This window comes from Lynx canadensis, chromosome D2, assembly GCF_007474595.2.
Source record: "Lynx canadensis isolate LIC74 chromosome D2, mLynCan4.pri.v2, whole genome shotgun sequence".
Taxonomy (NCBI): Eukaryota; Metazoa; Chordata; class Mammalia; order Carnivora; family Felidae; genus Lynx; species Lynx canadensis.
Window position 1 is genome coordinate 41,099,702 of NC_044313.2, and position 25,013 is coordinate 41,124,714.

Here is a 25,013-nt window from a genome sequence, read left to right on the forward strand (position 1 = left end):
ATAAAATTAAGCTTATAACATGTAATTTCTAATGATGTCTGTTAAAATTGCCAAATTCCTGAAAACTTAGCTATCAGCTCTCACTGGCTTTTGCTACTGGCCAGCTGGTCCAGCACACCACTGGGATGGACAGGAGTGACGTGCCAGAGAGCTGCAGCGTCAGCCTCCTGGCAACAGGGACAGAGAGCACTAAAAGCAGGAAGTCAGGGGACACTGGTGCTGGTGACCGCTGCGCAGGCATCTCAGACTATGCAACCGCGGTGTTTTCTCCTTCTGCCTCCAGAAGAGCACACTCTGTCCTCCCTACAGCTTCCGGAACAGGGGAGCAGGGTTCTGCTATCCATATGACATCTCGGTAAAAAATAGAGAAAGGCTCACCCTCCTGCCAGCAGATCCCTCGAATGGCGCTAGAACACAGAGCTTTGCCAGCAGAGCCCAAACCCAGTCCTACTCCCCCCTCTACTGGACACCGTTATACAGTGCACAGGCCATACAACAGTACCTGTGGCTCTGTGTGGAATGGAGCAGTCTCCCGGTGAAACTTGGGATAGAGGCCCCTTTCCATTTTCTGAGTGGGAGATTGGCGAAATGTGTCCCTCCCTGAGAAGACTCCCTTGGAATGACAGCAGGCAAAGACTGCCTCTGGTGTCCCCAAGCTCACAGATCTGCAATTATCTCCTAAAGTAGTGGTTCTCAACCCTGGTCACATGTTGGATCACCAGAAGAGCTTTTACAACTCCCAGTGACCAGTTTACATGCCAGACTATATAGGACCCAATGGCAGATGGGACACAGGTGTTAGTTTTCAAAGCTCCCCAACATGCAGCCAAGGTTGAGAACCACTGATGTGAAGCCATCTTGGCTCTGGTCAATGACACTGGGTTGGGTGACCACCTGACCGAGAGGTGTGCATTCCAGCGGATGCCTTTGAAGAGTTCTACCCTCCCAAACCTCTCCACTCACCCTTCAGCGCCTAGCCAAGTCTGGCCCACAGCAGCGTTAAGAAATGCTGAAATGATGCACGCCAGGGAACTGGAGAAGGGAGACCCAGGACCACTGGGGCAGGGGCAGGGCAACGGGAAAGAGGCCATCTCTCTGTCTCTACTTCTATGTGAGGCCTGTATCTTTCTGCCTTGGTCTCAGTCTCCTGCCTGTAAGTCAGGGAGTAGTCTGTTCCTTCAAACAAAAACTTATGCAAGAGGTCACCATGTTCAGCAGATCCCCTTGCCCCATTCTTGTCCTCATCCCACCTTCCCTCCTTGAAGCCTCAGAGGGACCTAGGGGCTCCTAGGGCCCTGTGGTACAGGCTTGTGTAAACAGCAAGAAGGAGGGGACACTAATGTCCCTTCCAGCTGGACTCTATGGATCCCCTCATCCAGAGGAGTCCTGGGAACTTGGTCTGAGGGCAGAGAAAAGGAAGAGCTACGTTGTCCCCATCCCACCCCTGTCCCCCATCATTCTCAGGTGCACAGTCCAGAGTAGCTCTTGCCCTGGTCCCAGCTTTACTTCTGGGTTTGAGCCCAGAACCTCTGTGGTTTTGTCTGAATCCAACACTGATCCCAGGAAAATCAAGAGGGTGAGTCCAGCAACTTAATGTCATTGGGGGAAACAGCTGCACAGGAAAAGCACCCGGGGGTTGATTCTTAACCAAAACAAGTGTGAGTGGACCCAAACTGAATCCTCGGGGCATTTTCGTGCCTCTAGCTTGGAGGACGTGGTCCAGGCTGCATTACTCACAGGGCTTCATGATTGCTCAAGACGTTGTCACTGACCACGGGACCTCACCCTGTGACCCTGATGTCAACATGAGATTTTCCAGATCTGTATCCTCCCCAGTGCTCCCCAGTGGCCTCTGTCCCAGCCTGACCCGGCCTCTACCTGGTCTGAAAGGAAAAGGAGGGCAATTCCATCATTCAGTGGTGTTTCTTGGATCTGTCCCCCAAGCCAGTATTCCTCATAGAGCTTGTGGCCTGAGTCCAGCCTGAGGCTCAGGGCTGGGAGTGCCGGAGGGATGTTGGGCAGTCTGTGAGACACAGAAAAGAGCCCTGGGGAAGTGTTTAATGGCTCCTGCTGGTGGTAGAATCGGGAGAGTTTTACAGGGAACTTGCTCAGAATGATCAGGCTTGTGTAACTGAAACCATGAGACAGCACACTCCAGAGAGAGGGAGACGCTAGTGCAAAGGCACAGGGGCACACGGGCTGCACGTGCACATGGCTGTGTGTGGTAGCATGCCCAGGAGATAGGTCACAGACGAAGGCATGGGCAATACCATGAAAAGCCTTGAATATTATATCAAAATACTTATTCATCTCTTCTGAGGGGTGGCCGAGGGCCAGAAAAAGTGACTTGTTGCTGAGTAAGACAGCTTTGTCTCCAGGCACTCTGCTTTCTCCCTGCAACCTGGCCTTTGGACCTCCCACATCCTGGTGAGTCCTTGACCTCTGCAATCCTCTCCTCCTCTCTGTAGGCCAGACTTGTCCTCTCTAGCACGGATTGCTGCAGGGCCTCCCAGTAGACCCCTAGCCCCCAGAACTTCTGCCCATCCAGGTGCCAGAGTTGATTCCACATTAATAGGACATTTGGGGTTCAATAGACATGGGGGCACTCTGAGGATCAGGGAGGGAGCATGGCTGTTCCAAGCAAAGTGGTCGTCATTGAGACCCCTCATCTTCAACTGTTACAAGGTCCACACAAGGTCCACACAGCACTCAGGCTTAAAAAACAAACACAAAAAACAAAAAACCCAGCCCCAGGCACAAATGCCTAACCTCTCATGGGGTCATTTAAGGGGCACAAAGGCTGGTCCTCACCATCCAACAAGTTCCTTGAGGGCTCTCGAGTCAAAAACTGCTCACACGAACTGGTTGGAATTTAGGGATTTAGAGAGACTGGCATCATAGAAAACTATCAGCTGTAGACACACAGCCCTGGATTCACATTCCCATCCTGACTGTATTGTATGACTTTGGGCAAGTTGTTTAACATTTATGTGCCTTATTTTCTTTATCTGCAAAGCCACGACAATAGCACCTGCCTCGGAGAATTTGAGAAGTATGTGACATATTGAATAGAAAGCACCAGCCTAATGCCAGACACATAGTAAGCACCTAATAAATGATAGCTGTTAGTGTGACTGCATTTCTTGGGCACTTTTGAGGCTCTTGAGGCTGAACTCCCCAGAAGCCCCGCTATGCATTCTTTACAGTTGTTAGTATTAAACAGTTAGCAGATTCACTACTCAGTGAACAGTTTTTGAGATCTTACTAAGTGCGGGCCCTGAACTTCGTGTGCATCCTGACTCCTCTCACCTTGTTAAGGCAGCAGAGACATTCCTAACACGCATCCCTCTGCTTGCTGGGCCCATCCAGTAAGGATGTGAACACCGCCCAGGCTGCAAGCTCCTTCTAAGACACGCCTGTCTTTCACAGTTGAACCTTGAGTTCCTAAACCGCCTGCAGGAGACATCAGGCGGAGCAGGTCCCATTAGACGGACCTGCCCGTTCCCCCCCCCCCCCCCAAGAGCGCTGTCCCCGGGGACCTAGGCAGGACAGGCGGGCCTCGGCGGGTATTCCCTGCCTCCTCTCCCCTCCGCCAGCGCGCGCGCTGGACTGGCCCTCCCCGCGCAGTGGGCGGATCCGTCGGGAGCCGTCCGACCCGCCCGCGGCTGGGCCCCGGCTGTACCGCCTTCCAGCTCGCGGACGCGCCCCGCCCGTCCGCCCGCGGGGAGCCCAGCCCCACGCGCCGGCTCCGGGATGAGCAGTGCCGCGTGCGCCCCGGGGCCGAGGGACAGCCAGGCCGCCCCGCCCTGGCCCCGAGAGTGATCAGCAGCCGTTACCGAGCCTTTTCATGGTTCGCTTGGATGGGAATTAATTCTGGGATGGATAAATAATGCATTGAGGTTCGCGTAGTCCAAGGCAAGCCTTCGGTCGGGAGCAAAGGAGAGGGAGCCAAGGGAGTTTCGCCGGTAAAGCCAAGCAGCCATGGGGGCCCGAGCGGGGCAGGAGGTGCAACTGGGCAAGAGGAAGAGAAAAGGGAAGTGGATGACAGCATGATCGGCACAAGGACGCTGGCCTGGCGGCTTCTGAAATATGCTGAGCCCAAAGATCAGGCAAGCCAGGAGGGGTAAGTCCAACTTCCTGGGGCGGATCTGGGCACAATGTGTGTCTCTTGGCTAACACGTGCAGACACTTAGCCGGCTGCCACACTGGGAGTCAGATGAGGCAGGCATTCCAAAGGCATCTTCCTGACGGACATGCCTTCCCAATGAGGCTCCTGGGGTCTGTGGGGGTCACACCGGAGACTGCAAAAGGGCAGTAGCCATGTTAGTGCCCAGTCAATGTTCAGCCCTCATCCAGTATTCTGTGTTCTGCTGAGTTCCTGGGTGGCTCAAAGTGACCAGGTGACAAGTTGGTGAAAACTTTGTTCCTTTACTAAAAAATGCAGGACACTCAAGATTTGCCCTAGCAGCCAAGACAAAAGTGGCCCTCACTAGGGAGGGCCATATCCTGGTTTCTGGAGACAGCCAGGTCCAAGTGAGAACCCTCATTCCTGTGGCCTGGGAGGGTGTTCTGTAGAGCCTGAAGGAGCCACCTGGGCTGGGCTGCAGGAAGCAATTCCTCAGGCAGGTCCCATGGGGAGAATTCCTAGGAAGCTGCACAGCCTGGAGATGAGGGTGTGAGGGCAGAAACTTAGAGATAAGTAAGAGACGGCAGTCTGGAGAACCTTGCAGGGATGATCTTGCAGGACTCGGCCACTGCCCCAGCCAGCCCATGTCCCTGCAGAGTGGCCTGGAGACTCAGGACAAGTCCCAGGGCTAGGAACAGCATCTTCCTAGGGATAGCAACTTCTTGGCCAGAGTGTCATTTTAGATGAGAACATCTATCATTTAAGAAAATAGAATGTGCCTGAAAAGGTGGCCAGTGTTTGGGGAGGGCTGAGCCTCCCTTATGAGCAATGACTATGAGGACAGGTGGTTTGGAGGTGGGTCGAATACCTGCCTGGGGAGCTTGGAAACAGCGTGTCTCTCCCCATGTGTGTGTGTGAGTGACAGGGACCCTCCAGCCCCCCGTGAACTCATGGGCAACACACCCATCTCATTAGCTTCTAACAGATGACTACTGGATGGGCTGGCCTTACAGAGCATGGTCACAACTGTCAGGACTCTTCCAAGGGGTGCTCCAAATGGATGATAACCTGTGGACCCTGGTGGGCAAAACAGGCTGTGCATGGCTCTGCTGAGGGGTGGGAGTGCAATCTAGTGACCAATTAAAGGGTTGGGCCAGGCCATGCATGCACTTTGAGAAAACTTAAGTCTGTCCTCCCACCTGTCTAATGTGCTAGCCACTGGCCAGATGTGGCTGTTGAGCCTTTGACATATGGCTAGTCCAAATTGAGAAAAACACACACTCGATTTTGATGACTTGGCAAAAAAAAAAGAATGTAAAGTATCTTAATAATGATTATATTGAGTACATGCTGAAATGACAACATTTTGGATATATTGGGTTAAATAAAATACAGCATTACATTTAATTTCACCCGTTTTTTTTTTACTTTCTTTTAAAGCAGCCACTAGAACATTTACAATTACAATTGTAAATCGTATATGGCTCACATTATATTTCTATCGCACCGTACTGGTCTAGAAAGAGATCGGGGCTTCAGCAAAGGGGCTCTCAGGAAGCCAGCCTTTGAAATCCCGAACTTCTTACAGAGTTGTCCTAGGTCAGCGGTTCTCAGCCAGGAGTGATTTTGTGCCACCCCGCAGGGGACCTTTGGCATCGTCTGGAGACATTTTTGGTTGTTCCAAAATGCTAAGGTGGAGGGACACTCTGCTGGATGATATTATCTGGTGAGATATGTTAAAAGATGACTTTTATGGTACCGCGTGTCAGCTAACTACTTACCCACAAACATGTACGATCATAAACTATGATAAGAAGCATTCTAAGAGCATATACTACAAACGTAGCATCCAGAGGAAATAAGTGGTACTTGAGCTGTAAGCTGGGAAATGACAGGGAAGTAACTAGGCAAAGAATGGTGGAAGGTAGAGGCTGCCTTCTAGGTGAGGAACAGCATGTTCAGGCGCTGTGGGAGGGGAGGGGCACACAGGAGTAGGAGGCTGAAGCTGGGGGCAGGGAGGGTCAGCAGGCACAGCATGAGGCCAGAGACCAGGTCCGGAATTGGATGATGCAGGGTCAGGCTTTCAGTTTGTTAGGGAATAACCCCCCCAAGGACATTTCTGGAGCAATACAGACCAGAATGTGTGTGTGTGTGTGTGTGTGTGTGTGTGTGTGTGTACCTGTGCACCCCTTAAAGAAATTGGGCTGTGGTAGAAAGAAGAACTCACATCAAAATTCATCTCCATTGAACCTATTCGGAGCTGGGCAGGATACATGTTATAAACACAGCAAGCATAGTATGCAAATCACAGCACTTGATATCCAGATATTGCCTTGTCCAGACTGCTCCAGACTGTTGGTATTCCAGATATCCTTCCAGGCTGTGCCACTATGTGGGTACACTGGGTTGCATGAAAAAAAATGGGGTTGCTTTTGGGGATAGTTAATAAAATCAGCCTCAGCCAGCTCAGAAGCCTCTGGGGTCTGGCCAAAAGGCTGCTCTGCAGAGAGGGTCTTCCCAGGCACCCTTCTTCAGAGTCAAGTGGGCTGTTAACTTCCTGGCAGGCCCCCATCCAGGCCAGCCCTGTTGGCAAAGGCTGCCAACACCTGAAAGCTGTCCTCAGGTCTTTTTCCTATGGAGGGGGAGACGTCAAGATTGAGAACCTCTGAGGGAGTGCCTACGGTCACTTAACCTGCATATAGAGCTAAGTTTGGTCCTCTGTCATGCCCTGACAGAGCTCACTTTCCAAGAAATTAGAGGCAGAAGAGGCAGATGTCAACATGGGACACACACGCACACGCACACACACGCTTGCACACTGGCATATACGTAAGAGGACAATAATAATTCATAAAATAGAGAGGCACCCAAGCTAGCTGGAAGAGGCTCTAAATAGGCCAGTGGATTCAAATATTGTGCTTAGTCTTAAGTGCATCACACAATTCAGACTGACTTCAGGAAAGTTGTCCAGATTGGCTCAAATCAGCATAATGTGGCCATTAATACAGTATGTGATTTTAGCTTGCCATTGCTTGCTTAGGACCAGTTCAGACTCCTCCTAGCTAGTCATGGCCTGTTGAAGTGAGCCCAGGCTATTTGGAACCAGGGGTGGCTCCCTGCTCCCCGCTTGGCTCCAGAGGTCCCTTCCAGGGACCCTTCCCTGTCGCCTTGCCCCAGCAAGCTCTTCCTCCCCTGATGCCCATTTCCATATTCCCAGAGTGGGAATCGAAGAGAGAGCTTACCCTGCCCTTGCCACTTTTCCCAGAAGAAAAATAAGATAAATTCACTAAAACCCCATGAATTTATTACATATACAGTGGAGCAAGTCACAAGTCTGTGTGTTTTGTGACACTAAAAGTTGCCATTTCTTTTTCAAGACAGAAAATAAAAGCATAAGGCAGGTGCCTTCTCCTCTGGGAATAGGAGAGGAGGAGCAGCGGAGCCTCGTGCCGTAGCTCAGACCCACTACCACGTTCTGTGCACGCTCCCTCCTCTGCTCACACAGCCCCTGGGAACACCTGGTTAGAACCAGGTCTGTCTCCCCACCTCTCCAGCCGTAGGCAGAACAGAGCCCCCAAATACTTGACTGCAATGCAGCCCCAGCTGGCTCCAGATTGTTCGCCTTTCTGAAATCCCACTGTAATGGGGCTTGCGTCTTCAGACATTGGGATGTTCTGTCAGTCTTGCTCGAGGCTTGTTGTTCTGGCCTTGCCCTAGTTTACTAGGATGAGGGATGGGACACAGACCTGTCACTTTACCTCCCAAAGAGCTCTGGACTCGGCCTGTCTCACTCATCCTCGTGCCATCACCCACCTGCAGCCATCGTCATCTTTCACCTGGACTATACCAATAAGACTGCCTCACTCTCACCCACCTCCGTCCATTCTCCACTTCAGAGCCAGAGCTATCTTTTCAAATGTATATCCAGCCATAAACTCACCTCCGGCCTCTTCCCCTAGCCCCAGCTTGGACTTCTGCATTGCTCTGTAGGTTAAGAGCCAAAGCCTTTACCATGGCCCACAAGGCCCCTCTTACAGTCTAACCGGTGGCCACCCCTCCAGACTCCTCTCACTCTCCAGGCTCCAGCCACACTGGCCTTCTTCCTGTTCCTCAACTGTCCCATGGGCCTCCTACCACAGGGCCTTAGCACGCCATTTTCTCTGCCTGGAATGCCTCTCCCTTCTCACTCTCTGTCTCTGTCTCTCTCTCTCCCTTCTACACGCACATGCACACACACACACGCAGGCATACACACACACACACACACACACACACACACACACTCCTGGACTCCTACTCACCCTCAGCTATCGATTCAAATAAGGGAAGGGAAGTCCTCACTTGAGGACTTGAGCCAGGGTAGTCCTCCCATACTCTCCAATCTCAGCTAGGTCCTCTGCTGCATGCTCTCCTTTCTTTCTTTTTTTAACATTTATTTAAATTCAAGTTAGTTAACGTACAGTGTAGTATTGGTTTCAGGAGTAGAATTTAGTGATTCATCACTTACATATAACACCCAGTGCTCATCCCAGAAGGTGTCTTCCTTAACGCCCCTTGCCCATTTAGCCTACTCCTACCCAGAACCCCTCCAGCAACCCTCAGTTTGTTCTCCGTATTTAGGAGTCTCTTGTGGTTTGTCCCCCTCCCTGTTTTTATCTTATTTTTCCTTCCCTTCCCCTGTGTTCGTTCGTTGTGTTTCTTAAATTCCACATATGAGTGAAATCACTTGGTATTTGTCTTTCTCTGACTTATTTTGCTTAGCATAATACACTCTAGTTGCATCCATGCTGTTGCAGATGGCAAGATTCCATTCTTTTTGATGGCAGAGTAATACTCCAGTGTGTGTGTGTGTGTGTGTGTGTGTGTGTGTGTGTGCCACATCTTCTTTACGCATTCATCAGATGGTGGACATTGGGCACTTGCCATTAATTTGGCTATTATCGATAGTGCTGCTATAAACATTGGGGTGCATGTGCCCCTTTGAATCAGCTTTTTTTGTATCTTTTGGGTAAATACCTAGTAGTGCAATTGCTGAGTCATAGGGTAGTTCTATATTCAACTTTCTGAGGAACCTCCATACTGCTTTCCGGAGCAGCTGCGCCAGTTTGCATTCCCACCAATAGTGCGAAAAGGTTCCCCTTTCTCCACATCCTCACCAACACCTGTTGTTTCCTGAGTTGTTAATTTTAGTCATTCTGACAGGTATGAGGTGGTATCTCATTGTGGTTTTGATTTGAATTTCTCTGATGATGAGCGATGTTGAGCATCTTTTCGTGTGTCTGTTAGCCATTTGGATGTCTTCTTTGGAAAAGTATCTATTTGTGTCGTCTGCCCATTTCTCCACTGGATCATTTATATTTTGGGTGTTGAGTTTGGTAAGTTCTTTATAGATTTTGGATACTAACCCTTTATCTGATATGTCATTTGAAAATGTCTTCTCCTAGCCCATCGGTTGCCTTTTAGTTTTGTTGATTGTTTTCTTCGCTGTGCAGAAGCTTTTTATCTTGATGAGGTCCGAGTGGTTCTTTTTTGCTTTTATTTCCCTTGCCTCCAAACATGCTCTCCTTTCTTTACAGCATTTACCTTGGATTATAGTTGTACGCTTCCAGGTGGGATTTTCTGATGGCTATCTGTCACTCCACTGGACTGTGAGTGTCCTGAGGGCAGGAACCGTTTCTGGTTTTGAATATCATTATACTTCAATGCCAGGCATCTGAAGGACACTAAATACATATATTTTGAGTGAATGAATGAATGAATGAATGAGTGGTAGTGAATGAGCATTAGTCTGGGAGGCTGAAGCACTCTGCCCTAACTGATCCGGGTCCTTAGGAAAGTCAGCCCCTCCTGGACGCCTGGGTGGCTCAGTCAGTTAACTGTCTGACTTTGGCTTAGGTCATGATCTCACAGTTTGTGAGTTTGAGCCCCACATTGGGCTCTCTGCTGTTAGGATGGAGCCCACTTCGGATCCTCTGACCCCCTCTCTCTGCCCCTCCTCTGCTCATTCTCTCTCCCTCTATCTCTTTCAAAGTAAATAAACTTAAAAAAAAAAAAAAAAGGGAAATCAGCCCTTCCTTTGACTGACTTATACGTTCAAATATTTTCCCAATTTGTTGCTTGCCTTTTACGTTTATATTAGGTCTTCCCCGCAGATATACGAAAGTTCTTAGTTTTTATGTGATCGTTCTGTCAATATTTTCTCTTAGAGTTTCTGCCTTTGTGTAGAATATTTCAGAGTAAAATTGATGTTGCTATTAAAGAGGCTCTTTCTTTTAGAGGAAATCATTAAACTAATGAGCCACGCTACAGCAGCTTTAGCTATCTTTGTTAGCAGGTGTATCAATGTCTTGGGAGCCTTGACGAATGTGCAGAGCCTGGTCAGTACTTTGGGGATGGAGCGAGAGAGCTCTATGAAATGAAGGACTTTCACTGGCCTCATTGTTCTCGATTCTCCCCGCAGGAAAGTAAGCCAGCATTTATTGCGTGTCCTCCAAGCTCGAGGAGTCTCCACTACACTTACGTAATTCTCATAACTATACTATGATGAGGCGTCAGTGCTCCCATGTTAACAGATGTGGAAGGAGAATCACGGGTGCCCTGCCAGCAAGTGGTGGCCTTGGTATTCATGTCTGTCTGGTGCTGAGGCTTCTGACCTCCCTCCCCAACCCAGTGTAGGGATCCACACCACCCAAAGACCACTGAAGGTAGCACTGCCTGTCCCCAGCGGAGCTATAGATTCTTTGAGTAATAAGATGCAGTGATTTATTTTTATTTATTTTAATTCCAATGTAATTAACATACAGTGTTATATTGGTTTCAGATGTCCAATACAGTGATGCAACAATTTTATGACATGACTCAGTGCTCATCACGACAAGTGTCCTCTTAATCCCCTTCACCTATCATCCTTTCCCCTCACCCACTTTTCCTCTAGCAACCACCAGTTTGTTCTCTATATTTAAGAGTCTGGTTTTTTGCTTGTCTCTTTTTTTCTTGGTTCATTTGTTTCGTTTCTTAAATTCCACATATGAGTGAGATCACATGGTATCTGTTTTTCTCTGATTGACGTCTTTCCCTTAGCATGTATATACTCTAGTTCCATCCTTGTTGTTGCAGATGGCAAGATTTCATTCTTTTTTATGGCCGAGTAACATCCCATTCTTTATCCATTCATGTATCGATGGACCCTTGGGTTGCTTGCATATCTTGGCCATTGTGAATAATGCGGAAATAAACACAGGGTTGCATGTATCTTCTCAAATTAGTGTTTTTATTTTCTCTGGATAAATACCCAGCCGTGGAATTACTGGATCATAGGGTAATTCTATTTTTATATTTTTGAGGACACATCACGCTGCTTTCCACAGTGGCTATACCAGTTTGCATTCCCACCAGCAATGCACGAGGTTTCCTTTTTCTCCACATCCTTGCCAACACTGTTTGTCTCTTGTGTTTTTGATTTTAACCATTCTGATGTGTGAGGTGATAGCTCATTGTGATTTTGATTTATATTTCCCTGATGAGTGATGTTAAGCATCTTTTCATGTGTCTGTTGGCCATCTGTATGTCTTCATAGGAAAAAATGTCTGTTCATGCCTTCTGCCCATTTTTTTATTGGGTTATTTGCTTTTTTGGTGTTGCCGTGATATTTTTAAGTAGATGCCCACAGCCTATGAACACATGGAGACTGAATTTAGACAATTGTTGGAATATTTAAGGTTGAATTAATAATATGTAGTAGAAAACTAAGCAAAAAAAAAAAAAAAGACAATTATGAACTCCAAGGAAAGCAAAAAGTGATGTGTGAAAAGAAAAATTATTACAGTATACTACATAGCTCAATTGGGACTATCAATTGCACAGTGCAAATTAACAATGCAAATTTGGCATGTTGATCAAACCAAATTATAATAGAACTATATTGGGAAAATGGAGTGGGTGTGTATGTCTGGTAGGGACAGGAGAGTGAAAGAAATAAAATCTTCACTTTCCATAGCAAGAAGACAACAAATAATAGTTAAAAAAGAAAAATCACGAAGTGACTTGGCATGAAAACATAGATCGGTGAAACAGGATAGAAAGCCCAGAAATAAACCCAAGCATATATGGTCAATTAATTTATGACAAAGGAGCCAAGAATATATTATGAGGAAAAAACAGTCTCTTCAATAAAGGGTGTTGGGAAAATTAGACAGTCACATGCAAAAGAATAAAACTGGACCATTATCTTATACTATAGAAAAATCAACTCGAAATGGATTAAAGACTTTAATTAAGACCTGAAACCATAAAAACTCCTAGAAGAAAACATAGGTGGTAAGCTCCGTGACATTGGTCTTGGTGATGATTTTTTTTTAATTTAATACCAAAAGCAGAGGGAACAAAACCAAAAATAAATGTGTGGGACCACATCAAACTAAAAAGCTTCTGCACAGCAAAAGAAACCGTCAACAAAATGAAAAGGCAGCCTACAGAATGGGAGAAAATATTTGCAAATCATATCCCTGATAAAGGGTCAATATCCAAAATATATAAAGAATTCACACAACTAAATGGCAAAAAATAATAATAATAATAAACCCAAACAATTCTATTTAAAAATGGGCAGAACTGAGTAGACATTTTTCCAAAGAAGACATATAATGGCCAACAGGTACGTGAAAAGGTGTTCAACATCACGAAGGCGAGGGAAATGCAGATGTCACAGTGATATACCACTTCATGCCTGTTAGAATGGCTATCGTAAAAAAAGTAAAAATAAAAAAAAAAGATAACAAGGATATATTATCTCAAGTGAGATATCTCAAGGGAGAAAAGGAAACCCTGATGCACCATTGATGGGAATGGAAATTGGTGCAGTCACTGTGGGAAACAGCATGGAGGTTCCTCCAGAAATTAAAAATAGAACTGCCATATGATCCAGCAATCCCACTTCTGGGCCTATATCCAAAAGGAAATGAAAACAGGATATCAGCAGGATATCTGCACTCCTATATTCATTGCAGCATTATTTATAAGAGTCAAGACATACAAACAACCTTAAGTGTCCATCAGGGGATTAGTGGACAAAAAAGATGCGGTGTATATATAGACACAATGGAATATTATTCAGCCATGAGAAAGAAAGAAATCCTGCTATTTGTGACAGAATAGACCGATCCCAAGAATGTTATGCTAAGTGAAGCCAGACAGACGAAGACAAATACTGCACAGTATCACTTCTATGGGGAAACTAAAAATGGCAAACTCCTAGAAACAGAGAGTAGAAAAGTGGTTACCAGGGACTGTGGGGTAGGGGTGGAGGGGTGAATAGGGAAAGTTTACTAAAAGGGTACAAACTTTCAGCTATAAGATGGACCAAGTTCTGAGGATCTAATGTAAAACATGGCGGCATCGTCAGTAACACTATTTGTATAATTGAAATTTGCTAGCAGAGTAGAGCTGATATGTATCCCCCCCACCCCACCAAAAAAAAAAAAAAAAAAGATAAATATGTGACGTGATGGATGTGTTCATTAACTAGATGGGGGAAGTCGAGAAAATAAAGTGTCAATAAATGAATACTGTTAGAAATGAGAGGTAAATACCAAAAAGATCAAACTAAAAAGGATAGAAGTGACTGCCTCTGGGGGGTTGGGGAATGGAAGGTGATGGAAGGACAGGAGACTGCCAGGTTTCACACCACGGCTTGTAGGACTACTTGAGATGTGGTTGAGGAGTGATAGCCCAGAGGTCACGTAACCTCGCACCCGTTCGAACTGGAGGATTGCTCTCAAGGGATGGCCATGGGGTTCACAGACCTCTGGTGGCTTGGTTCTGAATGTGAGCCCTTGGTTCTGAATGGTGTGGCCTTCCAGGATATGCCCGTGGTGACTCCATGTTGCCCCCTGCCCAGGCTCGTCAGCTGAAGACTCCCCAAGACAGAACACCTTCAGGGCCCTGAGAGTGGGCCGGCAAAGGGACAGTAACCTATTTAAGTGACGCAGTATCTGGCTTTGTCTGAGACTCAGAGAGAGGGATGGAGGGCTAGGAGAGGGGTCAGGGAGGTGGTATATGAGAACACTTTCTGGAGAGTGGGACCAGGGTGTGGGCCAGAGCTCCGGCGGGGACTGGAGGCCTCACAGACAGTAGCCTGTGGTGCAGAAGGGAGGCCACGATAGACTCGTCCAGCGGTCTCCTTGTCCTAGGTCAGGCCCTGGACCCACAGCTCACAGCTGTCACCTTCCCTAAGGGTTCAGGTGCCCAAGCCTAGGCGTTCTCCACTACTGGCTGGGTCTTCTACCCCGCACAGAAGCCTGGACTCTCTCCTGTCTCTCCCTCTGGAAGTTTGCTCAGAACTGAAATGAAATTGCAGAGGCCCCCAGATGAACCAAATGTCTAGGACAAGCTCCAGGCACCTGGTCAGACGAAATAAAATTCCAATTTGGGGATCTTTGAACAACAGTGGCCTCAAAGGACATTGCAGCCAGATTTTTTGAATACTGTTTATTCTAGGATTTTCATTGTTCATTTCTAATATTTTCCTCATTTTTAGAATCTAAGCATAATTTATGTACAGTAATATGTGCAAATCTTAAGTGTATCGTTCTGACCACCACCCAGATCAAGATACAGTCTTCCTTCCTTCCTTCCTTCCTTCCTTCCTTCCTTTTCTTTCTTTCTTTCTTTCTTTCTTTCTTTCTTTCTTTCTTTCTGTCTTTCTTTCTTTCTTTCTTTCCTTTCTTTCTTTCTTTCTTTCTTTCTTTCCTTTCTTTCTTTCTTCTTTCTTTCTTTCTTGCTTGCTTGCTTGCTTTCTTTCCTTTCTTTCTTCTTTCTTTCTTTCTTCTTTCTTTCTTTCCTTTCTTTCTTCTTTCTTTCTTGCTTTCTTGTTTTCTTGCTTTTCTTTCTTTCTTTCTTTCTTTCTTTCTTTCTTTCTTTTGAAAGAGAGTGGGAGAGAGAGCAAGCAGGGGAGGGGCAGAGAGAGGGCAAGAGAGAAAGAATCCCAGGCAGGCTCTGAGCTGCCAGCACAGAGCCCCATGTGGGGCTCGAACCCACAAACTGAGACCATGACCTGAGCTGAAACCAAGAGTCAGACGCTTAACTCAGTCTTTCTTTTAACCTCAGAAAGTTCCCTCCTCTGTTCCCCATACCGCCTCACCCTCCTCACAACCAGACAGACACTCGTCCAATTTCTATCACCATGGAGTGGTTTTGCGTATTCTTAAATTTCATGTAAATAGAATCATAGGACAGGACTCTCTCGTTACTGACACATCAAAGGCCACAGATAGCCTTTCCACTTTCTTCTTTAAGGAAGGAAGGAAAGTCAGAAAATGTGTGTTGAGTGTTCAGAATGTGCCTATGAGTCAAGGGAGAAAATGGAAGCAGAATAATTTAAGTAAAATGCTCAAAATCACACAACTAGTAAGATCCAAAGCAGCTTAAACACAGGACCCTGAGGCTCAAGAAGGCTCCTTCCCCCAAATAGAGCCATGTCCAGAGGTGGAGGCTGGGTGGGGTCACTGAGAAGCTTGGGCTCCAGTGATGGGAGTGTACCTGATCCCTCAGAAGCACCCGTTTCCATGGTGTTCAGTGTGCTAACGCCGGGTCCCGGGGCCAAAACAGAAGATGCGGTCATGTCACCCATTTGGTCCTGCTGTGTCTCAGATTTGTTCAGCTCAAAGGCACCCTGGCTGCACAGCAGGCTAGTAAAGAAGGAGGAGGAAGCGGGTCAGATGGGATGAGAGCGTGGGTATCCTGTAGAAGTGTCTCACGAGGCGGTGCAACGGTGCTGGCCCCGGGTGCAAAGGTGTGTGGTCAGTCCAGGCGGGCCTGGCCCCATCCGCCTGCTGATTCCGAGGAATCCCAGCGTTGGCTGCTATTTTGTTTCAGTGCGCCATATTTCTGACAAAATTAGCCAGCTGGAATACCGCAGCCTCGGATACCTTCCCTCCCTGCTCGCTTTAGGGGTCAGACGTATATTTAATCTCACGAGCTGACAACTACTTAATAGCAGTGACCAGCGCTCGTGTCTGTTGAGCTTATGTAACCCTGCTTTAGAACAGGGACAACTCATGAAGCAACTTTCTTTGGGCCCTCCACCAGACCGGGGAGTCAAGTCCTCCCCCGTCCCTGCTTGGGTACGGCCCTGTGACAACCCTGGCCACTTCTGGGCAATGACGTGCCCCACAGTCACTTTCGTTTGCAAAATGCAGGACCACTTCAGTATTTCCGCATCCATCCTCAGGGCCGCATAACTGATTTTCACCCACCTCTTTGAGCGTGTGCTTCTTGGTCTGGCCCTCATCTGGAATGTCGCGTCTCTTGAGTCTCCGTGTCCTGTTGGAGTGCCCGTTTTAATGTCCCATTGTGTGTCCCATGTGTGAAATCTCCTTTCGTCTTCAAAAGACCCCTAGTGAGAGACCACTGTTGCCCCATTTTTCAGATGAGGAAACTGAGTCCCAGAGAGATGAAAGAACTGGCAGCCAGGAGGGGCAGTGCTGGGATTCAAAACCCAAAGGCTCCAGTGGCACCTGGGTGGCTCAGTCAGTTAAGTGTCCTACTTTGGCTCAGGTCATGATCTCACAGTTGGTGGGTTTGAGCCCTGCATCGTGTTCTGTGCTGACAGCTCAGAGCCTGGAACCTGCTTCCGATTCTGTGTCTCCCTCTCTCTCTGCCCCTCCCCCACTCATGCGTGCTCTCTCTCTCTCTCTCTCTCTCTCTCTCTCAAAAATAAATATTCAAAAAAATTTTGTTCAAAACCCAAAGGCTCTTGAACCTCATTGAGCACTTCTTATTTCTGCAGTAGGGCTCTCTCCAGGCATCAGGAAAGGAAAGCCATCCCCTGCAGAGAAGGCCTCCTCATGGGTCAAGACCCAGAGGCACATGTGCTGGTCAAGCCGTGAGCCCCTGGGTATGGCTGCAGTGCAGAAAGGCAAGGGGGGAAAGGTAATGCAGCCTGGGGAATGGGCCCTTTCTACATCCAGGTCGGGCTTTAAACAAGGGAGTGATGTGCCCGGATGGAGCGTTAGACAGTGAGGCTTGTTGCAGTGTAGGCAGTGTGTCTGCGGGGAGTGACTGAGGGCAGAGAAGGAGCTGATGTCCAGCAAACGCTCTGGGAGCAATGGTGTTTCCCGTCTGCCAACTGCAGAAGATGTGAGGGGGCAACAGGGCTGTTGTCAGAACACATCTACTCAGAGCACTCAGCCGCGACCAGTTAGGTTCCCTGCTTCCGGTCACTCCTCTATCCCCCAGAGTGCCAGTCTGTTGCTGCCTGAGGTCCCCATGCCAGGAGATGAAGTGGGCAGCTTGTGTCCTGGAGAGATGCGCTGTGAACCCAGCCTTCCTTTCTCCGACTGCCTCTCTGCCCAGAATACCAGCTGAGAGGAAAACTGAGGTCTATGCCCCATGGAAGATGCCCGAAGTTCATAACACCAGCACTCTTAGGACACAGGACGCTACCAGATGCTGGGCCAGAGGAACTTCAGGCTGAACTTCTGGCCCCAGAGAACTAGAGAACCGACCCTAACCTTACTGTCTGAAAGTGGGAATAAATGATTTATTGGCAAGACAGGGTTAGGTAGGCCTGGGCCAGAAGACTGCCTTGGGCCCCCCTAGCCAGACAGCCAGAGACATGCCCTGACTCTGCTGAAATCATCAACGGCCTCAATGATTACTTAACCATGGGTAGAGAATATATTGATCTAAGCTAATGGCCTGTAGGCAGACAGAAATGAAATTTATAATCGATACTGAATTACATTGACTCCCCCGATCCCAGGCTCCTGGTGAATGGCCTGCTGATCTTAACAGAACTGGAGGTAGCAAGGCTGGGGCCAGCTGCTCTGGGACAAGGTGCAGAGAGAAGAGAGAGGTTTCCAAGAGGCTCAGCCAGCGGTAATAAAACACAGCACTAACCACCATTCATTCAGCGCCTCTCCATTTACAAAGCACTTGGAGAGTGCCTTTCATTTCATCCTCGCCAAGTCTCGGAAGTGGATGGGATTTGTGTTTTGCTCCCATTTTATGTGGAAACCTGGGACTGCAGGAAGCCAACGGGCCTCAGGCCTCCAAATTCTCCACCCCTTCTGTGACCTCAGGCAGCCTCTCTGCACACCAACCGCCAGACTCGGAGGCAAAAGGAGGCAAAAGGTGGTTCTGTGCTTTGAGTCAAGCTGCTTGCCTCTTCTCTGATTACGGGAATGAAATCACTGATACCGTGTCCTTTATCTTTTTAATTGTGTGAAAACAGGCCGCGGGTAAGAGAAATCCTGTTGGTAGATTTCTCCCAAACCAAGAAGGTCATCTACAGAGGCACGAGGTCTCTTGGATTTGATCTTTCCCGTCTTCTTTGAACTTGAGGATTCGCGCCTCATGGTGGTTCATTCGCTCAGCGAGTTTATTGAGAGGCTCTGTGCTATGGTGTAGGGATCCGGGCGTGGGGATCCCTGGCCATCAGATGCTCGCAAATCAATACAGCGTAGAGATGTCTGGCCGAAGGTGTGTGCCAGTTCCGGGGGCAGCAGAATGGATGAAAACCAACCCCTCTGGTTTGAAAAGCTACTAGGGGCGTCTTCACATGGTAGGAAACTGCACTGATGCCTCCAGAGTGAGTCAGGGCTCAGCAGGCCAGCAAGCACAGAAATGCAGAGATGTGGCATAAAATGACCCCTATGGGGACCAGTCACTGGCTATGGAAAAGAGGGGTGTGGGGTATGAGTGGGAGGTGCAGCTGGAGACCTGGCAGAGCACTGGCTCACAGAGGCCTTCTCCTCACCTCCACTCCAGACCCACGCCAATGATGGCTAAAGCACAGCCTCTTCAAAGGAGACACAGAAGAGGGACCTCGCTGTGGGATGGCGTTTGGAGGTCCAGCTTGTAGATAGAAATTAATGGAGGTCCATGAGGCAGGAGGGGTTAGGGTAGAGTCTGTTCGAGGACAGAGATGTGGGCCCTGCGAGGGTCAGTGTTAAGAGCCTGGGAGCCAGAATTCCCAGGTCTGGCCACATGCTCTCTCCTCCTGTGTGTCTTCCTGTGCCCCCTCCTGGGCACATCCCTTCTTCCCCGGCCTTCCATAGTGTAGGGGATGAAAAACATTTCCTCTACCCTCTTAAGTTCTGCATCAGGTCCTGCTAATTAAACTGATAGAAGACAGAGTAACAGGAGGAAAGGCCGTTGAACCCAGGGGCAGGACAATGTCGGATGGTGATTAGAAAATGTGTGGTAGATAAAGTTGTTCCAAGTCTCACTCTCCTCTTCCTGGTACAGGAGTGGGGGAGGCACCTACAAGGGGAATCTATACCCTGCTTTTAGAAGCAGGAGGAAAGAGAGCTCCTTCAGCGTTTGCCGTTTCCCTGTTGCCTGCCCCTCGAAACAGTCAGTGTGCCGTATTGCCACCATCAAGTGGCATGTTTCGGGGGGCATAACCTGACCCTCTCCCATGTTCACTCCATTCTCTCATCCAGCTTCAGCCTCCCCACTGGTCTCCCAGCCTCCCAGCCCGACTTGGTCCTGCTGCCCTCCTGCTCCTGTTTCCCTTGACACGTGGTGCGGTGACAGTGAGACCTCGCGTCTGGGTGTCTCTGCTCCCCCTTTTACCTCTGCTAGGGCAGGCGTGTGCCTTTTCATCTCCATACCCCAGGGGCTAGCACAGGGTAGATGCACAGGAGGCCCCCACGAGTGGGTAAGTGAGTGCCAGATCAGCCAAATCGGAGGGGGTGTGCCGCATGGAAGTTTAGAGCAAGCCCTCTTGCCAAAGACCAGCACCAGCTGAGCCGGGAGGCAGACCCAGCAAGAGCCAATAAAAATAACTTTAAAAAATTGTTTTTTAATGTTTTTATTTATTTTTGAGACAGAGGGAGAGAGAGCATGAGCAGGGGAGGGGCAGAGAGAGAGGGAGATACAGAATCCAAAGCGGGCTCCAGGCTCCAAGCTGTCAGCACAGAGCCCGAGGCGGGGCTTGAACTCACGAACTGTGAGATCATGACCTGAGCCAAAGTCCAACACTGAATTGACTGAGCCACCCAGGCGCCCGTAAAAATAACTTTCAAGAATGTGATCTTTTATATTGATTTCTTAAAATCATTACAATAATCACGATGAAAACAAATCCCAACTTTCTAGACCACCTCTGTGCTCTCTTAGAATTAGTACTGGTCACTTACGTACCCCTTGTCGTCTTTCGTCCTCCGGACCCTGAAGTGAGATCCATTGGGAGGGCCTGGCTGCTTCTCTAGGTCCCTCGGATGAGGGTCCTAGCAGAGAACAGATGACCAAGTAGAGTCCAGAAAGAATGCTAAGTGACAAGTTGGGAAAAAAAAGTCGGGGACACTGAGGAACCCTAGTGTAATAAATCACCTGAGGCTCGCGCCGTATTCCCCGGACAGCACGGGGACCTGACGAGGCCCCCTCGCCCTCCGCTGCAGATTGCATTAACGTTATGAAACTGTCTTGTCCGGCTCTCCACATCGCCCCTTCCATTACCTCACCTCTCCTCTCAATCAATCTTTCAGCCTCAATACTTACCCTTTAAATCAATTCCGCTCTGTGAGCCATCTTGCTAGTTCTCCAGCCTGGCTTTAAAATCCCATTGACTTTTATAAATCAATTGTGTTTTAGCTCATGGGCAGCCACTCGTCCACGCTCTTGGGGCTGCACTTACAGAGCTCCAGATGGAGAAGCATTCCCCGGCTGGCTGCAGGGCCTTCCCAACCCCAGTGAGCACTGCCAGGACCCGATGCCCCAGCGGCCACCCACGACCAGTGCTGCCACAGGCCTATTCAGAGGGCCCTGAAAGCAATCGGGTGTGTTAGGTGGGGTTCTCCTGAGTAGACCTTGAGATGAGGATTGTCATGAGGTAATCTATCAATCAGGTGCCCCCAGGAGACACCAGAGAGGGGGTGAGAGAGCAGGACAGGGAATGGTACAAAGCCCAACCAAGGGAGGTGTCAGCCTGAGTCTCCTGGGATTTTAAAGTGTGAATATACCTCTTTACCCCTCAGAGTGGTTTCCTGCTAGAAATCAGGCTGCAGCGGCTCTCAGGCTCCCACACCCAGGTACTTCTAGTCCTCCCAGTGGCTGGGCAGAGTGGTCTCCCTTAACCCCAGGGCAGTCTTCCAAAACAGGCCTGCAGCCCTGAGAACCCGGGGAGTCAAGCCGTAAGGTACCAGGGATGGGGGTGTGCACATAAAAACAGGAAGAGGGATCCGAGGGAATTTGGGCAGAGCTTCAACATGATCCACAATCAAAGGTGTCTATTCTGTGTCCTCAGCAATGTGTAAGTTTCAGGACCCACCAGATGCTCCGGTCACTGCACCGCTGGGCAGGTGAATGGCCCACACACCTTCCCTGAGCCCCTCCTTATGTGGAAGGGGGAGCAGACAGGCTGGAGGGGACCCAGGCCCACCAGAAGGGCTCACAGAGAGGGGCCCCCTGACCTGGTGCCCTGGAAGGGCCACAGATGGGCCTGGGTCCGGCTTCCAGGAAGTGTCATCCGTTCGGCCTGGAAGGTCTGAGCAGGCAGCGGCCAGGCTGCTCTTGTTTGTGTTGAGGTCCCCAGCCCAGCATGATGCTTGTCACAGATAAATACTTGTAGACATTTATCAAACTAGTGATATTTAATTGTTGTTTGACATCTCCCAGGGGGATCCCATTCCATACCAAAAGAGCTCTTTCATTTTACAGTTTTTATTTTCATTTACTTCCCGTAATGGAACGCGTGCATTCTTTCCCTGTGTAAAATACACATCACTCAGGGGTACACTGTTCCCTCCACGAACGGTCACCGTCAGAGCTGTGACATGTTCTTTCTACACAAATACACATACCCACCAAAAATACATTGTGATGTCTTTTGTTTGGTGGGGGGTGTTTTTCTTCCCTTTTTATAGAATTTTGTGTATTGTTCTGGAACTTGCTTTCTTCCACCACTATAACAGAATTTAAATGTTAAAAATACAGCAGGAAAGGGGAGCTGGGGGCTTGGGGATACCTTTTTAAAGGACGGTTGGACCTTCCTCATGGAGAAAGTGGCACTTGAGTTCAGAACGAAGGGGCAGAGAGAAGTTCTGTAGGGACAGGGGCGGCAGGTGCAGAGCCGGGTGGCTGGCACATGGCTGGCAGGTCTGCGGAACAGCAGAGACCAGTGCAGTCAGGGCCGGGAAAGCACGAGAAGATGAGAGGTCACATGGCCAGGGCCGGAGGACCCCTGGAGGCTGTACTGATGGCTCTGACTTTTACCTTGAGCATGACGGGGAGTCCCACAGGGCTTTCCTAGGGAGCAACATACTTTAACTCCCATCTTCAAAAACTCTCTCTGGCTGCCTGCTAGAGACTCAAGGGGGTGTGGCAGGGCAAGATCCAGCAGAAAATTTCCAGCAGTATTTCAGGTAAGAAATGATGGCCGCCTGAGGATGGTGTTTCACTGACTGATGGCGGAGACCTTGGGAGGAGTAGGGGGCATGGCCAGGAAAGCCCAGGAGTTCAGCTTCACACATGTGACACTGGAGGTGTCATGTAGACAGTGTGACAGACACATTGGTCCCTGCACGGGCACCTCGTACACACGGATGGTGTTTAAATCCACGAGACAGAAGCAGATCCCCGAAACAGTGAGTGTGGGTAGAAATGGGGTCCGAGGACTGGCCCTGGGCACTGGACGAAGAAGTGGGAAGATGAGACAGCATGGCGGCCAATGAAGGAGGGGAGGGGAGAGTGGTCTTGGAGCCCCAGGGTAGAAATGGCCCTGGAGGAAGGAGGTTACTGACTGGATCCATTACCACCAGGGGTCAAGAAATGGGAGGACCAACCTGATCCTTGGGTTGAGCCGCATGAGGGTCACTGCAGCCTCAATGAGAGTAATTTGGATGGGGCAGAGGTAGGAGAACCTGACTGAGTGGGGTCCAAGAAGAACAGGACGCAGCTGGGGGTGATGAAGAAGCTGTGGAGATGGATGGTGGTGATGGTTACATAGCAACGTGAGTGTACTTAATGCCCCTGAGTCGTACACTTAAAAATGGCTAACATGGTAAATTTTATGTTATGTATATTTTACTGTGAAAAAGGGCATTAGGAGAGGAATTGGAGAAAAGGGAGTGAAGACACCTTTTCTGAGGTGTTTGATAAGAAGGGGAAGCTAAACATGGCAGCCTGTGTACATTCACCCCGTTCCTTTTGACTTCTGCAAAGCGTCTTACAGTGTGAACATAGCACAGTTTATTGGGCCATTTTCTGATCGTTGGCCAATTGGGTTTTCCCCATTTTTAGGGATCGCATACAGGGATGCCCTTACAGGGACTGCCTGTGCACTCGTGGTTCATTCTTGTAGGACAGAGACGAGAGGTGGAGTTGCTGGGTTATAGACCATACATGTTTTTAACTTGAGTAAATACAGCCCAGTTGCCCTCTACTTAGTGGCTTACAATTACTCACAACCCCATCAACACATGTCATTACCAGACTTTAAAAATGTACCTGCCTGAAGGGTACACTCGCTATATTACCTGCAGGCTATAATTTGCATTTTGCAGATTACTACTGCAATTCGGCATCCCGCACGTCTTGATTGTATTTGTATTTTCTCTTCTGTGCGTTTACCTGTTTACTTCTTTAATTTCTTCATCTCTGAGAAATGAAAGCTCCCCATTTCCTTGGTAGGCAGAGGGCGTGAATCAGGGCTTGGTCGGCTGGCCCCGCCACTCATCTTGCCCTAGCAACGCCTGGATGCTGCGCAGAGCTTTGCCCTTCTCTGATAATGAATGAACCTTTGGGTACTTGAATTCCATTTCCTCTACCCAGAGTTCTGACATCTCCCTGGGACTAAGGACCTTGAAGATGTAGGGGACCAAGCTCCCTCCTAGAGAACTCTCTTTGCATGAGTGTGTGTGTGTGTGTGTGTGTGTGTGTGTTTGCAAGTGTGTGTCTATGTGTAAGAGTGTATACATACATGAGGGAAGAATGTGCATGTGCAGGAGTGTGTGACTGTGTATGTATGTGAGTGTGTGTTTGTGTGTGCATGCATGAGTGTGTGTTTGCAAGTGAATATGGGGGCTCCCAGGAAACACCAAAATCTCAGGGTTCTGCGCTGTACCCGGAGGAGTTCTGTAGATTTGGGAGGCATGAATGGATAAATAAGTGAATGAATGAGTGAATGAATGAATGGCTGTGATGTGAGCGAAGGGTGCCCTCCTTCTCCCAGGGTCATGAGCTTGCCCTGGGCCTGCTTCTGGGCCCTCTCCGGAAACTCCTGTCAGTTCTGGAACTTTAGAATGTCTGAGCTCTTTGACTTTGAAAGCTTCACCTAAGTGTTCACAGAACTGAATAAGTTCATTCAAGGAAATGCTGAGGACAGGAACAATGGTTATTAATAAATCATAATAATGATTATTTTCCTTTCGAGATACTCAGTTGGCATTATAAGAAGCAGCATCTCTGTGATTGATCAGCTGAGGAAAAACCTGGGCTGGTTTGGCAGCTTCGTTAGCATCTGCACGAAGTGCCTCCCTGGTGAACTGAGGCAGCAGAAGCTGGCTTTTCTTCTCTTTTGAGGGAGCTTGGGGCAGCGCAGGCAGGGATGCCCACATCTGCTCAAACAGAGACCGGTGTAACTTCCTGCCTCAGTGCAGACCCCTTGCCTTTGCCCCAGGGAACGAGGCTCCCCCCCACCCCGCCTGTCCCCTACCCCTGCTGCCTGTCCCCTCCACGCCTGCAGCCCTTGGGAGGGAAGTGCCCAGGGCCTGGAGATCAGGGCAGAAAACACCCCCCCTTCTTCGTCCTGCCACACTGAGGGACCATCAGACCACTCACAGAGCAGTGATTTATTTATTTATTGGACAAGTGTGCTGGCCACCTGCTGTCCACCAGTGCCCCGTGCTCTGAGAGCTCAGCCTTCCTGGGCAGACATGCTCAGACA

The 25,013-nt window shown here is 48.9% G+C and overlaps 1 protein-coding gene across 5 annotated transcripts in view; it reads left to right on the forward strand.

Annotated features, from left to right (window-relative positions):
* ARHGAP22 (Rho GTPase activating protein 22) overlaps nucleotides 1–25,013 on the forward strand; it is a 175,238-nt gene that overhangs the window by 29,130 nt on the left and 121,095 nt on the right. The window contains exon 1 of one of the 5 annotated variants that reach the window (XM_030335613.1): nucleotides 3,715–4,123. The exons of the other annotated variants lie outside the window; for them this stretch is intronic. Coding sequence (XP_030191473.1) covers nucleotides 4,090–4,123 — 34 coding nt within the window. The 5' untranslated portion in view covers nucleotides 3,715–4,089. Of the gene's footprint in view, nucleotides 1–3,714; nucleotides 4,124–25,013 lie in introns of those variants that run through there. 5 annotated transcript variants of the gene reach the window in all.